General features: G+C 51.0%; 1 protein-coding gene across 6 annotated transcripts in view; it reads left to right on the forward strand.

Moving 5' to 3' along the window:
- NAV1 (neuron navigator 1) overlaps positions 1-18,362 on the forward strand; it is a 245,554-nt gene that overhangs the window by 68,136 nt on the left and 159,056 nt on the right. For all 6 annotated transcript variants that reach the window (XM_030303210.1, XM_030303207.1, XM_030303208.1 and 3 more), the window contains exons 2-3: positions 3,429-4,181; positions 11,035-11,138. In XM_030303210.1, the coding sequence (XP_030159070.1) occupies positions 3,460-4,181; positions 11,035-11,138 (826 nt within the window). In that variant the 5' untranslated portion in view covers positions 3,429-3,459. The remainder of the gene's footprint in view (positions 1-3,428; positions 4,182-11,034; positions 11,139-18,362) is intronic.

Raw genomic sequence — 18,362 nt, forward strand, 5'->3', positions numbered from 1 at the left:
CCAGGCTAAAAGAGCTCAATGTATTTGGGGATCCCTCCTCCACCACCTGATTGTGGACCTAAGGGTGGTCTGATTCTCCTAGGCTCCCACCTGGGAGAGTGGTTGTTACATCCTGTGTGGTGCTGTTCCTGGTCTAGGTGAGGGCTGTCATGGGCATGGGCGGGGTGTGGGAGAGAGCAGGGCCCCAACTGCAGTGAAGAGGGAGGGGTGTGGCTCCTGTGACCTACCACAGGAATGTTTTTAAATCTTCTTCCATCAGCCTTTGAAAAAATGATGATCCAGTGAAAGCAGCAACTGCATCTGCTCCATTAGCAAGTGAAGTAGAATCAGCTTTCTCCGCCTTAGGGCTCTCTTGGCTGGAACTCTGGTCAGTCCTTGATGTAGGGCTTGGGGGAGTCTGGGGATGCTTCAGGGACAACGTAGGTGAGTTGGGCTCTTGGGGGGTCCCTGGGCATTACAACGTGGGTAGGGGAGCGGTTCCCAGGAGAGGTGCAGGTGGAGCCTAGATACAGCTCTAGGTTTCATCACAGAGGTAGTCTGTGCGCTCAAGGGTGGTCTGGTGCGCTCATGTGGCCATGGTCCCCTGATGGGGACTCAGCCCAAGGGGAGAGGCAGAAGTGGCCTGTGTGGCACCGTGCCAGTGCAGGGATTAACCATGGGAACGCTGAGATCTCGGGGGTATGGCTGTCATGGGTCAGTGGTCTTGGGTCCTTGTCGTGGGTGGTCAGCTGATCAGCTCAGTCGGCCAGTGCATGGCTCAGCTCTGCGCTGGACGCCAAGGTCAGCAGGTCAGGGACCACACACACCTTTAATCGGGTCCATTCTTGTCCCTTTGGTCCTGCTTGGCATTGTCAGTGAGGCACGTAGCTGATCGTTAGTGGAATGGCAGGATAGGAGAAGGATGACAGAGTAAATCTGCTCTCACCGCTACTGGGGAGGAATTCTCACTACGGTCTCAAGGCCAGGCTAAAGCATAGTGCTCCTTCTTATCTTAAAGACCCTCTATTTCTCCACCTGGCAGCAGTTGCTAGATTTTATCCTGTTCTTATTTTGCAGGCTGAGCATGGAGATTCTCACAGCTGCTGTTAGTACCTACTTGACACATTCTGAGATCTCTTTGTGAAAGTACTTCTCAGGCCCTCCAATGGGACTGTCTTTGGCATGCTGGGGGCTGGGGACAGGGCAGCACGCCCTGTATGGGAGACGGTGGGCAGGCAAAGGGTGACTTAAGAGCGTCCTTTCAGACTGTGGCCTGGTGGGTGGGAAGGAAGTAGGAGTCAGGGAAGCCTTGGACGGGGTCCTACGGGCCTAGGTGATGGGGCAGCCACTGGAGGAGTGGAGGCAAGCTGGTTGTGCGCGTCTGAACACACACGGCTTTGCCCTGTCTGCTGGAGGACATTCAGCTCATTCAATAGTGGCATCAAGTCATTCAGGTACAAAGTAGAGGAAAGGAGGAGGAGGTCATTGTATTTCTCTTCCTAGTGGAAATTATTTCATCCGTGAGTAGGGCAGTCCTGAAGCCCTGACTCTCAGTCATTTCGCGCTGTAGTTCTATAAATCCATCAATGTTTAGGGGTCTACCTTGACTTCTCACAGTTTAGCCTGTAACTGGTCCCGGGCCACAGAGTCAAAGGTCAGAGCAAGGCCGACAACAGCCAGAAACAATCCCTTGCAGTTGCCGACAGCGTTTTCCACAGTGTGAAAGGGGCCACCCTAGTGGTCTTGGGCAGACCAGCCATACCGTGGTGGTCTTTTCTCTGCCCACATGTCCTCTGTCTCCGTCTTCACCCAGAGCCCGTTTACCCCTGGAGAGTCAACTTGAGCATTTGCCTCCTCGTACATAAACATTTGCCTACATTTTCAATCCTTTCCCTAGGACACATTTCTAGATCTGGCATTGTTCCCACAGCAGTGTATGAGAGCCCTGTGGCCCTGTACCAATGGTGGATAATATGCATTTTCTAAAAGGTAGTAAATTTGATAGCAGAAATGATAACATTTAACGGGCATCTCTTCGATTTTAAGGAGGCCTTTTCTTTTTGTTGGGTTTTGGCCAATTGTATGTATTATTTTGTGAATTCCTTGTTCAAGTCTTTTGCTTTTTATTCTGTGGGGCATTTGCTTTCTTTTATTGATTTGGTAGAATTCCCTGTGCTTAAAGGTATTAACTCCTTGCCCCCCATATATGTTGCAAGTATCTTTATAGTTTCTTGGTGGCTTGAACCTTTTGAAAGGGCTCTTGTGTTCATACAGAGATTTTCATTGTTATGCACTCAAGTCTATCAGTGCTTTCTTTTGTAATTTCTGCCTCTGACGTGGGGCATCTAAAGGCCTTTCCCACAACAAAATTATGGAAGCATTTATGTGTGTGCTCTGAAAATTCTTTTATGGTTTCATTTTGTACATTTCCTACACTTCACTCTTTCACCTATCTGAAATTGATTGATTGTGTCTTTGTAAATGGCTTCAAATTCCCTTGGGAATGAAAGTGATTAATAGAGCAATTAATTCATTAATTAACATGGCAGGGAAGAGAAGCTGGTAGAGGAGGAGAGGTTGAGGGTATGGGAGAGAGATGCGATAATTAATGGATCAGGGTCTGGGAGGGAAGGGATTGAGTGCTGGGGGAGGGGGGTACCTAGAGGGTTCTGCCTGTATCTAAACGTGGGACACTTAATCTGTGAGACCAGAGGCCCAGGGTGGCAGAGGTCACTTTTGCTAGGTTGGGAGGTGGATGGGGAATGGGCTAGAAAGGAAGACTGTGAGTCCAGTGCCCAAATCTCCAGTGACTGAAGGGGTGGGGGCAGTGGATAGGGACCAGGAGAGATGGGCATCAACGAGGACCAGTGAATAGTATGAGCCAGGTGACAGAAGCCCGAGGTCAGAGAAGGTTCGAAAGTTTATGATTGGTGGGGATTGGGATCGGCTGCTCCGCCTTTGGGCCCAGTGGGATCCGGAGGATTACACTCCACTGGAGAGGTATCCTGGGCACTTTTGTCAGATAAAGTGGCAAGTGGAAGGAACATGCAGAGCAAAGGCGGACGGCACAAGGAAGTTGGTTTACCGTGGTCAGTGCCTTGTAGACTCAGGGTACGAGGAAGGGTCTATCCCCTATCAGTGGAGGGCAACAGAGGCAAGGGAAGCCAGATTAACTCCGTTTGTAGAGAGCACCATAGTTCCCAAAACACTTTCACATATGTGTCTGCATAGGAGACTCACAGCAGCATTTGAGAGAGGGGAGGTAAAGGGGTTTTTGTCCAGAGTCAGGCAGGGAGGCACTGACTGAATCAGGATGTGAAGCCAGGAGTCCCAGTGTCCAGCCTGGATGCTGATGCCTCCTCCCCTGACCTCATCATCATCTTTATACCCTCAGGGACGGAAACTCAGGATGGTGCCTAACGATCTTCTTTTCTCTCCTCTCTCTGCAGGACAGTAGTCCTCATTGCCACCTTGCTCACCATGAATGGGATGGCCAATGTGAACTCGGCCAGCCGGCCCCACTATGCCTCCTCCATACCTGTGCCTCGGGCTGCTTCCCAGACCAGGATTCATACACCGGGCGCTTCTCCCCAGCTGCGGCCACGCCAGGCCGGCCTGGCCCTGAGCCCCCAGCGTTCGGCCTCCCCGAGACTGGGCAAAGCAGGAGGCCCTTCCAGAAACTCCTCTCCTAAGGCCTCTCGGGGGAGAGGCTCCCCCAAGACTTCTGGGGCAGGGAGAGAGTCAGCTGAGGGTGGTGAAGGCCTCTCCAGCTCCCCATGGAGCAGTCCCAGGGCAAGCCCAAAAGCTGCCCTCTCCAGCCGGGCTGGGTCCAGAAGAACTGGGGAGACACAAGGCACCCAGGGAAAGAAGAAGGTGGCTCAGGAAGGGATTCCAGTCCGCCAGACCCGGGGCAGGAGCCCATCCCGAATGAGCTCTCATGGAGAAACTCAAATACCAGCGGCTCCTGAAGGTCGAAAACCTCCTAACCACCCGGGAAAGGACCAAAGAGATACAAACTACAAAAGTCCAGGGGTCTTGAAGTCTTTGGAGCCTGATGCCGGGGCAGCATCAGGGGCTTCTTCCCCAGTGTGCAGCCCTGTGCAGAGCAAGCGCCCCTCCCCCACCCCAGGGGCCATCAGCTTCGCCTCGGTCCATCAGCAGAGTCAGCCAGTCACAGCCACAGTAGCCCCCTTCCAGTACAGGTGAGCTGGGGTGGGGGGCAGATGGGGAAGAAGGGAGGGAAGCATGGAGCTGGGATTCAGTGGCAAGTCCAAAGAGGAGGGAGCCTAGGTGATGAGTAGCTGGTGGAGACCGGGGGGCCCGGAGTATAGAGGAAGTGAGGCAAAGAGTTGGGAGAGCGGAGATAGGATTGGGGACATAAAATGTGGACCAGGATCTAAGCAAGGTTTTTGGCAGAGGCCTCAACTCTGGGGACTGTGTAACAAACAGGATCATAAGGAGGGTACCATCCCAAAATGTCCATCTCCCTGGGCTCTGAGACAGTAGATTAGGGTGTTGTGGATGCTTAAGCAGCTAGAGGTGCAGGTAGGTAGGTCAGTCTCACCCAGCTCATCTGGGATATTTGCCACCACTGTGAGTTAGACTAACTGCATTGTCACGGGCATGGTGCCTTCAGTTCATAGTGAGTGAAGTCTTAACTGTTCCTCCTGGCCCTCCCATAATACTCTGTATCTGTCTGTCTCTCAGTCTCTTTCTGTCCACTTACCATATTTCTTTATACATAACTGTTTACCTCGTGCCTGGCCTACCAAGGACAGTCAGTATTGCTTTCTAAATGGTCAGACAGGGGTCGCCACCTTTGGCGGTGGCCCAGCCACCATTCATAACAACATGGTCAACAAATTAGTCTCTAGTTTTCTTCAGACATGCAACTTGAGTGCATAGGAAAACATGTCCATCAAGTACGTATGCTTCTTTTTCTTTTTTCCTTTTTTTTTTTAAATGTTTGTTTTGAAAGAGTGAGTGAGAGAGAGAGAGAGAGAGAGAGAGAAGGGGATGGGCCGAGAGAGAATCCCAAGCAGGCTCCACACTGTCAGCACAGAGCCTGACGTAGGGCTCAAACCCACGAATCGTGAGATCATGACCTGAGTTGAAACCAAGAGTCGGTGGCTTAACCAACTGAGCCACCCAGGTGCCCTTAGTATACACGCTTTTTAAATAAAAATATAACTTTACTGGGGCGCCTGGGTGGCTCAGTCGGTTAAGCGTCTGACTTTGGCTCAGGTCATGATCTCATGGCTTGTGGGTTCATGCCCCGCGTCGGGCTCTGTGCTGACAGCTCGGAGCCTGGAGCCTGCTTCGGATTCTGTGTCTGCCTCCCTCTCTGCCCCTCCCCCGCTCATGCTCTATCTCTCAAAAATAAATAAACATTAAAAATAATAATAATAATTGAAAAAATATATATATAGCTTTACTAAAATGGCCACATTAAGGAAACCAAGTTTTTTTTTTTCAATATATGAAGTTTATTGTCAAATTGGTTTCCATACAACACCCAGTGCTCATCCCAAAAGGTGCCCTCCTCAATACCCATCACCCACCCTCCCCTCCCTCCCACCCCCATCAACCCTCAGTTTTTTCTCAGTTTTTAAGAGTCTCTTATGCTTTGGCTCTCTCCCACTCTAACCTCTTTTTCTTTTTCTTTTTTTTTCTTCCCCTCCCCCATGGGTTTCTGTTAAGTTTCTCAGGATCCACATAAGAGTGAAACCATATTGTATCTGTCTTTTTCTGTATGGCTTATTTCACTTAGCATAACACTCTCCAGTTCCATCCACGTTGCTACAAAGGGCCATATTTCATTCTTTCTCATTGCCACGTAGTACTCCATTGTGTATATAAACCACAATTTCTTTATCCATTCATCAGTTGATGGACATTTAGGCTCTTTCCATAATTTGGCTATTGTTGAGAGTGCTGCTATAAACATTGGGGTATAAGTGCCCCTATGCATCAGTACTCCTGTATCCCTTGGGTAAATTCCTAGCAGTGCTATTGCTGGGTCATAGGGTAGGTCTATTTTTAATTTTCTGAGGAACCTCCACACTGCTTTCCAGAGTGGCTGCACCAATTTGCATTCCCACCAACAGTGCAAGAGGGTTCCCGTTTCTCCACATCCTCGCCAGCATCTATAGTCTCCTGATTTGTTCATTTTGGCCACTCTGACTGGCGTGAGGTGATATCTGAGTGTGGTTTTGATTTGTATTTCCCTGATGAGGAGCGACATTGAGCATCTTTTCATGTGCCTGTTGGCCATCCGGATGTCTTCTTGAGAGAAGTGTCTATTCATGTTTTCTGCCCATCTCTTCACTGGGTTATTTGTAAGGAAACCAAGTTTTAATTACTGAGCGTCACATGGTTTAGAGAGGCTCAAATGCAAATTAAGTACCTCCCTGACTAACCTGACTTTCTGGGTTTTCTCTCTGTGCTAGTGTGAGGAGAAACCCACTTCCATTTGGGGTTTAAAAAGTTGGTACAGGGGCGCCTGGGTGGCTCAGTCGATTAAGCGGCCGACTTCGGCTCAGGTCACGATCTCGCGGTCCGTGAGTTCGAGCCCTGCGTCGGGCTCTGTGCTGACAGCTCAGAGCCTGGAGCCTGTTTCGGATTCTGTGTCTCCCTCTCTCTGACCCTCCCCCGTTCATGCTCTGTCTCTCTCTGTCTCAAAAATAAATAAACGTTAAAAAAAGTTAAAAAAAAAAAGTTGGTACACCATTCCTGGGACACAGGGAGTCTCTGTGGTGACAGAGCGTCTGGAGGGGGGCACTGGAAACCGTGAGGAGCTTTGACTTTTATTAGGAGCCAACAGTGTGACTCAGGCTCTGAAAAGTTCCGGCACTCTTACACCTCAGCAGTAGATGTCCGGTGTCCAGGACAAGGAAGCCAATATTCCCACTCTGTTCACCATGTGGTCAGGCCTCTTTTAGAGTATCACTTTGGGACATCACATTTTAAAAGGACACTGATGCACAAAAACACATTTCGAGAAAGACGGACAGGTTGGTGTGGGATCCAAAAAAGGTGTGAGAAGAATGGTGAAAGGAACCGAGGCAGTTTACTTTGGAAAAGGAAGGCTTCGCGAGAGGCTCTGAGAGCTGTTCTCAAATATTTGAAGAGCTGTCATGTTGTAAGATAACTTAGATTTACCTGGTGCAGCTCCAGAGCACTAAGCATCATGGTGGTTGGAAGTCGGTTTGAGACAGACCGGAAGGTGAGTGGGAAAAACTTTCCAGCAACTGGAGAGGTTTACAAATTTACCGATAAGGCAGTGAGCTTCCCGTCATGGCAGGCATTCTAGCTGACTCCACGATCAAAGGACATTCTTACCTGGGCGATCCCTGCCTCTCGGAGCATCTCTTCTGCCTGAAGGACTGCCCACGCAGCACTCCGTGTGGCTTTTCCGAAGGAGCTCCTCACTTCTGTCCCTCGTGCCCTCCACGTAGATTCTCCCGCTGATGAGAGAACGCAAGGAAGCAAAAATGCAGGGCAGACCTTCCTTCGCCGTGGCCTTTTCCCAATTAGTACGGTGTTTCCCTGGTGACTCTTTGACTTTCTTCTCCTACCTGATCTCCTTCATTTTGAATTCAATCTTTGGGAAAAGTGTCTAGGCATTAAATTGTTTAAGATTTTACATTACCTACCCTACAAGTCCCTTGGCAGATTTAGACTCTGACATTTTTCAAAGAGGTCAGAACTCCTTCCTCGGAACATTCCAATGCAACACTTTACTGCATGTTATGCTCGCCTTGGCAGCACATGTACAAACATTTATTGCATGTTTGCATTTGAAACAGAAGTGGAAATGTGTTGTACCAACCCCGGAGAGGAGGTGGTCCTTTACCACGCTCCCTCCTTCACCCTCCTCTAATCCTGGCCCTGGATTAGGGTGGTAGGGAGGGTCATGGTTTGGGCAAGGAAAGATTAGGACGAAGGCACCCCTATGTGCCCCAAGCAGGCTGGTGGGAGCCCGGTACGCCCCATGGGACCTGGAGCTGCTGCCCAGGGCCAGGCTGGGCTACCTTTGCAAGTTTCATAGCCAAGGAGGTGCCATTTGCTCCCTAGAAGTCACAGATCTCCTGTCTTCATGGAAATTTCCTGCCCCCACCCCCCAGCACCTTAGCCTTTACTTTGGCCTTCTGCAAAGCTCCAGCTGATCACAGAAGAGAGGTTATCATGCTCCTCTCCCTGTCTCCAGCCTGTCCTGCCTGACCTGCTTCTCCAGGGAACAAATCCATCAGCCATCTTTTTCCTTGCCCATAACCATCTCTTTCCTAGGATCTGAGTGTGGCCCTTCCCAATGAAGTTCATCTCCTGCCTCTTCTCTGACCTGCCGCTGCCTCCCTCTGGTTGCCCCTGCTCGCTGGACCCAGAAAAGGCATAAATGCCTCTCAGTCTGCTCTCCAGATCCTCTGGTCTCATACTTGTGGTTCTCTCAGTTTCCCTCAGGTTTCCTCAGGTCTTCAACCTCCTTCTCCTCTGCTCTCCTGGAAAAAGGCCGCCTAAAGGATCACCACCCTGTTGCTGCCTTTTTCCAACTGCCAAGTGTTTTCCTTTTCTCACAGTTCTCTCCTTCCCTCCTCTGATCAGACTTCAGTTAGGAGGGTACAGGCAATGGTGTCAGGATAGGGTTACTGGTTTTCTTCTCTCAGGTTCAACCTCTAGCCAACTTCTAACATAGATGAAACTGTCCATTTGGGCTGGAAAGTGAAAGTGAGGAGAGACAGAGGAGAGACACTGGGGTTCCTGGCTGAGTTGGGGGGGGAGGGTGGAGGCAGGCAGAGATGAAAGTGTGAAATCAACTGAGGTTAGAGCGATAGAGGCTGCCTTCCTCAGTGTTCCTGGGCCGGTGCAGGCTCTAACAAGCATGAGAGCAAACTATTTGTAATTTTTTTTAAATGTTTACTTGAGAGAGAGTGGACAGAGTGTGAGTGGGGGAGGGCAGAGAGGGGGAGGGCAGAGAGAGAGAGGAGGAGACACAGAATCTGAAGCAGGCTCCAGGCTCTGAGCTGTCAGCACAGATGCAGAACTCGAACTCGTGAACTGTGAGATCATGACCTCGGTTGGAGACTCATCCAACTGAGCCATGCAGGCGCCCCAGGCGCCCCAAACTATTTGTATATTTTTGAGACAGAGAGAGACAGAGCATGACTGGGGGAGGGGGGGAGAGGGCCAGAGAAGAGAGGGAGACACAGAATCCGAAGCAGGATCCAGGCTCTGAGCTGTCAGCACAGACACAGAACTCGAACTCATGAACTGTGAGATCATGACCTCGGTCGGACGCTCATCCCACTGAGCCACGCAGGTGCCCCAAACTATTTGTATTTCCTTAAGGTTTATTTATTTTTGAGACAGAGAGAGACAGAGCATGACCAGGGGGAGGGCCAGAGAGAGAGGGAGACACAAAATCCGAAGCAGGCTCCAGGCTGTCAGCACAGAGCCTGACGCGGGGCTCGAACTTACAGAGCGCGAGATCATGACCTGAGCTGCAGTCGGACGCTTAACCGACTGAGCCACCCAGGCACCCCAAACTATTTGTATTTCTAACGCTAGTTACTGCCTACCTGCTCTGGGTCAGGCAGTGCCTAGCTCTACATATACAATGCTATTCAGTGAAACATGTATACATTGTATAGAATTCCCTCTCCCCAGTTGAATGTCCTATTACTTTCTCAGCAGTGTGTTGCATTCCTTCAAAACCCCAGATCTATACTCATTTCTTCCAGGAAACCAAGCGACTTCAGCTTTTCTTTATCCCCATAATACTCAAACATCAGGCTGACATTGAATTGATAGTAGTACGTGGTGAATGACCCCATCATACTGAGCAGTCCCCAGGGCAAGATGAGGTCTCCTGCTTTCTCGGAGTACCCCCACCCAGCTCTATTGCAAGCACCCACCTTAGGGGCCTGCAAACACACAAGAACTCAATACTGCCTGCATGGCTTAGAAAGAGCCATCCAGGGGCAGCAAACACCTCACACAACCCTGGACTCTCAAACTGATCTGGGCCTTGGAGATCATCTCTTCTGTCCCATGATGGAAGCGGGACCCAGAGAGAGAAAAGATTTGCTCTGCATTGCACAGCAAGTTAACAACAGAGCTGAGCCCAGAGGCCCAGCCATCTAGGTTGAAAAAAGGAAAAACTGGAGAGAGGAAGACGAAATTTCAGTCGCACTGGAGACTCACAGGGTCCCCTGACCCAGCCCCCGTCCCCAGGACCAGCCGTCAACTTCCCCTCCTGCGTGTACAGCTCACCCCTCCCCCTCCTACCAAGCTGCCAAAGGGTCCATTTAGCTGGAGACAGCGGGCGGACGGGTGGGCGGGCCAGCTCTGAGAGCCCAGGGTAATTGCCTATAATAAAAGCTCCCACAGCCTTTGTTCCTGGGAGCGACTGTACGGTTAGGGTTGTGCTCAGAAGTCTGCATGCACTTGGGAGCTGGTGCCCGGAGACCTCACCCTTCCTTCCTGCTGCCACACTGGCCCAACATGAACTTATCCTCCTGGAGTCATTGTGACCTCAACTAAGCCTACCCCTCCATCTTCCCCGGGGCTGTGAGCAAGCCCAAGGAGGCCTGTGTGCCCCCTGAGCTGTCATAAGGAGTCAGTGACCTCAGCTTCAGAGGGAGCTCTTCCCTCTGTGTGTGCATGGCTATAATGCAGGCATGGCCCGAAGGCAGGGATCGAAGCAGGAGGAAGGACCCGAGGCCTGGAGTTGCTGTGGGTTTCCTCTGTCCTGTGGGTGATTTGTGTTCCTGGGAATGGGTGGAATACCAAAGGGTGACTGGCATCGGGCATCCCCGTGCCCTCTGGAGATCCCCCCCCCCGCCCGAGCCCCTACCACTGGCCAAAGTTTGCCCAAGGCGTGCTGCGTGCTGGAGTGCACACGTGTGCGTGTCTGCCAGGGAAGGTCCAGCCCAGAGGCGTGCAGGGCACAGCAGAGGAGAAGATCCGAGCTCCAAGGGGATTTCCTTAGCTCCTTGGAGAAGCTTTGAGGCCAGGAGAACCCCTGCTATGAGTGACCACCCGTTCTCTGTCCCACAGGCTTCAGACAGACCAGGAACCTGGTCCCGTCCCCCAGGCTAGCTGGGCCCTCGATGGCTATTCTGGCCCCCCTGGTGGGACTGAGGAGAGCTTCTCCTACACAGGTAAGCGTTCTGGGGGAAAGACTTCCTCTTGGGGGTGGAGAGGCCACTGGACTAGATGTCTCCCCACTGCCCATGTGGAAGAAGTGACTTTGCTAATACAGGTCCCTCTCTTAACAATGAGACGTCAACCTGTGAATTGCACTTTGAGTTTCTGCCATGCTTGACTCAACCCAGGGTTGGTCCATCAAATCAAGCAGCACTTCAGAGTCAGGCTAGGAAAGCGGCCAGTGGGTGCCCTGTTTATCCAGGGGTCGGTTTCGGGAGCCACCGAGGGCCTGACAAAAAAGTAACAAGCTGGGAGATTGAGACGCAAGAGCCAGGTTCCAAGCAAAGCCCAGATGAACAGTGAAGGTGTACTGGGAACCAGCAATGGTGTCCAGAGCCGTTTGGCTAACTGCCTGACGACTGCTTCCCGGGACCACTTTTCACAGGCCGCTCCCGCACATATCATCTTTCCTGTGGCACCCTATAGTCACAACATAGTGACCTATAGTCACCTGATGCTTTGTAGTCCTGGTGACTGAGCCTCAGGAGCCAGAATGTGAGACTCACCAAGAAGACCCCTGAAAGTCGGATACAGTGATAATTCTGTAAGAGCAGAGACACTGCTTGTTCCCAGGTGCATCCCCAGTCTGGCCTCTGGCCCACGGCAGGTGCTCAGCAGGTGTCTCTGAATGAGTGACTGGTGAATGAATGGACGGGTGAATGCCTGTTAGGCACTACATTGGTCAGAATCTAAACTCTCGGCAGCGTTTGGGTGTGTGTGCTGATTTTCTTGCAACATTTAAGAAATACCCAGAGGGTGACTGTGGTGCACACGAGAGATACAGGAGACTCCATCCTGCCAGGCACCGGCTCTACCTATCCTTTGGTTGCCCCAGGAAGAGAATGAGCTTGCTTTTGGCAAACCTGGGATTGTCCAGAGAGTTTGTCTTAGCTTCGTCTCGGTGTTTTGCTCTGGTGGGCAAAGCTGGGGCATAGAACACAGCCTGACCCTTGTCATTGGACATGCCATTTCTGCCTTCTTTGTCCCCTGTATGCTTGTGGTTGGGTGTTCCTCTTGGCTGGGGGCTGGGCCCTTTTGAGGCTTCTGCTGGCCTGGGCCCCAGTAGTGATCTTGGGACCATTGTGACCCTGAAAACAGAGCAGCAACACGCACTCCATGGCAAGACTTGTAGAGGTTTACGGGGGTAGAGACTGGGCATCTAGAAAGTAAGCCATTGCCTCCCACAACAAGTACACACGCAGAGGAACCAGGGCATGGCGGGGGACAAAGGAAACCAAATTTCACTGGCACTGAAAAACCATCAGAATTAGAATGTGGTAACCAGGAAACTATGTGGAGCTCTATTTTTACATTTGCAGTTTTGTTAGTGTAATGGCTTCCTTATGTGTATGCCACGTTGTTGGAGGCTAATGATCTCCACCTAACCAGGCACTCGGTCCTAATTATTATCTGATGAGTTGGTGAGAGGACTTTCACTTTTAGCGTCTGCTGCAGACTGGCTTTAGGAGTCCCCCAGGCTTGTCAGCCGGAAGACCATCCTTCCCAGCTAGCTGGGTTGGGTTCCACTGTGGGGTGGGGTGCCAATGAGCCTCTGGAGGCGATAAAGAAAGTGAGAAACCCTTGCTTCCTCCAAGGCTCCTGGGGAAGAGGAACAAGGTTCACTGCACGGCTTCTGCCCTGCACTGGCTGGTCGTCATGGTGACCCATCTCGGCCAACGATATACCAAGCTCTTTGAAGGGTTGGATGGAGGGAAAGATTCGGGGTCTGCCTGTGCTTTGTAGGGGAGCCTGTACTCAAGCCTGAAGAAAACAGATGAGACGAGAGATAATGGAAGACTTCCGTTTTATGCCCTGCTCCCCTACCTTTGAACTTCACTCCTAGCATGTGGTGACTCATTCATTCATTTCTCCTTTCATTCAATCAACAAACCATCAGTGGGTGTTTGTCTTGTGCCAAACACCGTGCTCAACCCAAAGGTAGAAGATGAATAAGGGGCACCTGGCTGGTTCAGTCGGTAGAGCATGCCATTCTCGGTCTTGAGGTCGTGAGTTCAAGCCCCACATTGGGCATGGAGCCTGTATTTTTTTTAATTTTTAAAATTATTTATTTTTGAGAGAGAGAGAGGCAGAGCATGAACAGGGAGGGGCAGAGAGAGACACACACACACAGAATCCGAAGCAGCTCCAGGCTCTGAGCTGTCAGCACAGAGCCTGATGCAGGGCTTGAACCCACGAACTGCGAGATCATGACCTGAGCTGAAGTCAGATGCTTAGCCGACTGAGCCACCCAGGTGCCCCAGTTTTTTAAAAAAATAAATAAATAATTTAAAAATTTTAAATGGCATTTATGTATAAAGATGAATACGACTTTGACCTGTTTTCAAGGCGTTCATAGTCTAGGGATTCGCTCCAGTGAGCCTGACCCACAAGTTCTGTTGGCATCCCCAGTGACCCGGTGACCTGCCCTTGTAGGAGTCAATAGGACAGCCCAGTCAGTCCTTCCCTGACGAGGCCCTGCAGCATGAGGAAAACGCCGGGGTTATGCTGTCCAATTTGTAGAAGGATACTTGGGTGCCTTGGAGAATAGAGTGCCGTATCCTATATCGGTGTCATTCACAGAACCCAGCCCAGTCATTTCAGTTATCGATCCTGTGATTCCCATATCGATTTGTAGACGACAAGGGGCCGGTCTGCTTTCTTTTGTGGTTCAGATGTCCTTCTTGTTTGTGAGCCCATCTTGTTCCCCATGACGTAGCACCGTGCCTACTGGTCAGTGTTTGGTGAAATGGTGAATTGAGTGAGTGAGGAAGGAATCGAAAGTCAGTGGTTATGGAATCATCTACCCTCTGTGGGCCTGTTTCTTGCCGGCTGAGGAGGAGCAAGCAGCCTTTCTCTGCCCTCTTCCCAATATGGTCCTTTCTGGCACCCAGGCACCTGTGTGGGGGTGGGGTGGGGTGGGGAGGGAGACACAGAAGCCTTGAGGGGAGCAGGAAAAGGGTAAGACCTTTCTCAGCCTTGTACTACTTTCTTACTTATGCTGCCTGGGAATAAAATCCAAACGAGGTGGAATAAGCTCTGTAGAACAGGAAGAGAATTTCCCATGATGACTCGGTACCAAACAGCGGTGTTGGGGTTGGCCTTCCTATGTCCCAAAGGTGTTCTGCCCCCAGCCCATGGGTGTTGGTGTGTGTGCCCTAACCCAGTCCTGGTTCACCTGGCTGTGCTGGTCAGGGCCCTGTGCTGGTCCCATCTGCTAACACTCAGCGCAAAAACATTGCATAGGCCACCATCAGATCTTAATTTGGAAAGCCAAGGGAAGCCAGTGCTGACATTTCTGTGTGCCCACATGTGTGAGGCCATGTGCAGGAGGACTAGGAGAGGTTGCCCCAAGGTTGACACAGATTCCTTAATTACTTCCACTTTGTGGCGTGTTTGAATGAGCGCTAAGTGGACACGTAATGAGGGGATCTTCTCTCATCGTAGCATGTGTCATTGGGGAACAAGCCAGAGCCTCCTCCCTGCCTTGCTTCTCACACAAGGGTTGATATATATAGAATGGGAGGGGCAATGTGGAGTTTGGCCTTATGCTGGGGTTGTTTTGCTTTTCTCCTTTCCTCTCCCTTGTTGAGCTGACGCCATCTTTAAGCCATAATTAAGTTTTTCATGTTTTCGTGTGGATTTAGGAATGGGGATAGAGTCCCCTTCTGAGAAAACTTGCAAACCTGGTGTGCCCTCCGCCAGGGCAGGGGAGAGGTCTGGTCACTGGACTCTGGGAGAGGAATTTGTTCTGCGCTTTTAGGTGGCTCCAGCACAGTGGTGCAAGCCCACTGGGCTCTTCTGGGAGCTTCAGGCCAAATCCAAGTACCCCAGGGCTACAAATGACTTGGAATCAAAGAACACAGGAAGTCAGAACTCTAATGAACTTTATATATCACCCAGATATGGCCCCATTTTTGGTGGGAAGAGATGAGGCTCAGAAGGGAACAGACTTGTTCAAAACTCAAGACTGCCTAGTTAGTTCGCAGGTGAACTGAAGCCGGGACCCCTGCCTTCCAATGTCCCAAACGCTCAAATGACCAGATGGTAACAATGCCTACCATTTATTGAACACCTGCTGTGTGCAGAGCACAGTGCTGGATCCTTCCCATAAAGTCCTTCATAAGCACCTTACACAGCCCTTTGTAGGTGGTACTCTTGTTCTGTGTTATAGATGAGGAAACTCCAGCTCAGAGAGGTTGCATGAAATCGCCCGTCCGAGGACACAGAGCTAGGGGGCTGTGCCAGGATTTGAGTCCAGGCTTGTCAAAAAGTCATGCTCTGCTAGTGTTACTCCCCTGCCTTCCCGTTGCTGCCTTTACTCCCTGTGTCGGCTGCACACTGTTCAAGCTCGACGCATTCTCCCTTAACCTCCGCCAAATGACGGGGAAGGAAACGGGGTCAGTGAGCCACAGTCCTACTGACATCCCCTCAATGTGAGCAAGCCCCGGGATGTCACTGGCTTCTCTGTCATCCCAAACCTGTGTCATTTCATGCTGAGTTCACACCGCCATGTTCCCTGCCCTCTGGGGACTTTCGGGCTAAGCTGAGCCTGATGTCCCAGCCATCCGTGGAGAGAGGACGTGCAGACAATTGACTAGAAAACACAGACCAAGTTCAGGGGCAGATGGCATTAGCTATGTTGGCAGGACTCAGGCGGCTCCATGCTGCTGTAGGCCGGAGGAGGCTCGGGAGTTCAGGGGCCTCTGGAGGCCCTGTTTGGATAAACAGGGTAGCCGTCTGGGACCAAGTAGATTTCTAGGAGCTGGGAAGGGAGGTAATAATAATATTGTGTAGCTGTGGCTAACACTTGCTATGACTTCCTCTGAATCAGGCACTGCCAATAAGCACGTTCAGTCCTTCTTTTTCCTTTTTTAAGCTTATTTATCTTAAGAAAGAGAGAGAGGGAGAGAGAGAATGCGAAGCAGGCTCTGCATTGTCAGCACAGAGCCTGATGCGGGGCTCGAACTCACGAACCTGAGCTCATGACCTGAGCCGAAACCAAGAGTTGGACATTTAACCAACTGAGCTGCCCAGGTGCCCCAGCACCTTCCACCCTTCTAAAAACTGTATGAGAGTTGGCACAACTCTAGCTTTGTATCACAGCTTTACCACTGGCACTGTGCAGCCTTGGGTAAGTTATTTAATTTCTCTGTGCTTCCATGATGATGATAGTACCTTCTTCTTAGGGTTTTGTGAGGACTTAACACCAGTGTAAGCACAGTGCTTAGAAGAGCACCCAGTAACAGTAAGTGCTTAATGCATGTTCGGTATTGTTTGTTATTGAGGGGAGTGCTGTTATTAACATGCCCACTTTACAGATGAGGAAAGGCTATGTGATGTGCCTAAGGTGGTCTAACTGGGATGGGAACCCAGGGAGCTAGATTTCGGAGGTCATGCTCGTAGCCATACATGCCACAACCCTGCCAAGTCCCGAGGTGCCCCAGCGAGGCTGGGAGAGGCAGTGGGAGAACCACTTACAATGCACCAGGTACTGCTCTAGACACTTGAGGTACATCCATGGACAAAACAGGCAAAGACCTTGTGGAGCCTAGTATGTAGCAGTCTGGAACGGTGCAGTGTACAGCCTGTGCAGCTGTATGTGATCTCCATGATGGCCCTGAAGAAGCCCCAAGTCTGGAATATGTCTCCCATCCCAAAGACATCCCAAAGAAGCCAGGCCAGAGCTCTGGCTTCATGGCACCCCATGAGAATACAAACAGCAGCAGTCTGTGGGCCACCCCACTTCACCCCAAATCTTCAGTGCTGCAGTAGATGAATAGAAGAGGAAGGTGGTAAACTTTCCCTCGTGGTTCTCCTAGAGAATTGCCCCTATACCTCCATACCTGTCTGACCTAGACTCAGCTTCCTCCTGCAGGTTTCTGGAGATTCAACTCTCCCAACTGAGATGAACTGCTTTAGTTCTTCCTGAGAATTCCTGGCCATTTGTTAGCTCTCCGTGCACTTGCGGGCCACAGGAAGGTCCTGAGGATAAGGATACTAACTCGGGGGAGGTCGGCCTGGTGACTAGGAATCTCTCCAGATCCGACTACCCCACAACGACTCGAGAGTGTTAGCCCGAGAGCTGCAGGGCTGCTAGACATTTCAGCCCTGGGAGGAGGAAGGACCCTGAACCATTTGCTAAACTTCCATGACTGCCCTTCCTTGAACCAGTGGATAGAAACTTCCATGACCAATCCGGAGAAACCCCACTTCAGTGTTGCCCTAAAGCCTTGGCTTCGCAGGTCTTTGTCCCACCCCTTTAAGCAAAGGCTGGCCAATGTTCTTCATAACTTCCCAGAAACAGGGTCTCCCTGGGAAGGCCCAGGGCCTTAGTCCCTCCCTCTGGCACCACTGAATGGACAGAAACCGGAACACAGGAACACAGCGTCTCCACCCCTCCCCATATGCCTCCCCATCCCCTTGATAAGAGGATTAGGGTCTCCTACTGAGAGACTTCCCCCCCCACAATAAGGTTGCTCAGCAGGCTTACACGGAAGGAGCTCTGGGAGAGGCAGTTGAAGAGAGTGAGGCGACACAGACACAATAAGGGGAAGATTAAGTGCTGAGAATTACCCCAGTCATAATATTCCTCGTCCTGAGTCCTCTAAGAGGCGGAAGAAATCAAAAACCCGCCTGCCTGTGTGTGGCTCCCGGGTTGTGGGAGTCCTGTGCTTCAGAGAGAGCTCAAGATAATTAAAGAGTCAGGGCAGAGGGAAGGTCAGTGAGTATGGGGTCACCCAAGCCTTTTGGGGGGAGGGCGACAGGACAGAGAAAGGGTTAGTCTCAGTCGTCCCTTCTCTCCAGAAAATCATTCCATATCCACAGAGGGCTGGAAAAGGAAATAAGTGTGGTGAGAATGATCGAGGTCACATAGATAAGAGAACTTCCGAGCTGGAGGAGGGCTCTGCCCCCTTAGAAGCGGAGGGAGGGCAGCCCTCGTGTTCACATAAAGACTGGCACAGGGGTAGGAGCTTGACCCAAGGAGCCCAGGGCATCCTTCCTGCCTGAGAATCTGGGTTTCCATGGAGGCAGGACGAAGCACAGTGGTGGTAAGCTCCTTGTGATGAAATCAGGCTGTGTGAAAGGCAAACTTCTCATCATGCTTTGAAACTCCCACCCATCACACCAATGAATATTCTTAACATTTGCAGAGCAATTTTTATAAGCTAAGTAATTGC

The sequence above is a fragment of the Lynx canadensis genome, chromosome F1 (genome assembly GCF_007474595.2).
Source record: "Lynx canadensis isolate LIC74 chromosome F1, mLynCan4.pri.v2, whole genome shotgun sequence".
NCBI lineage: Eukaryota > Metazoa > Chordata > Mammalia > Carnivora > Felidae > Lynx > Lynx canadensis.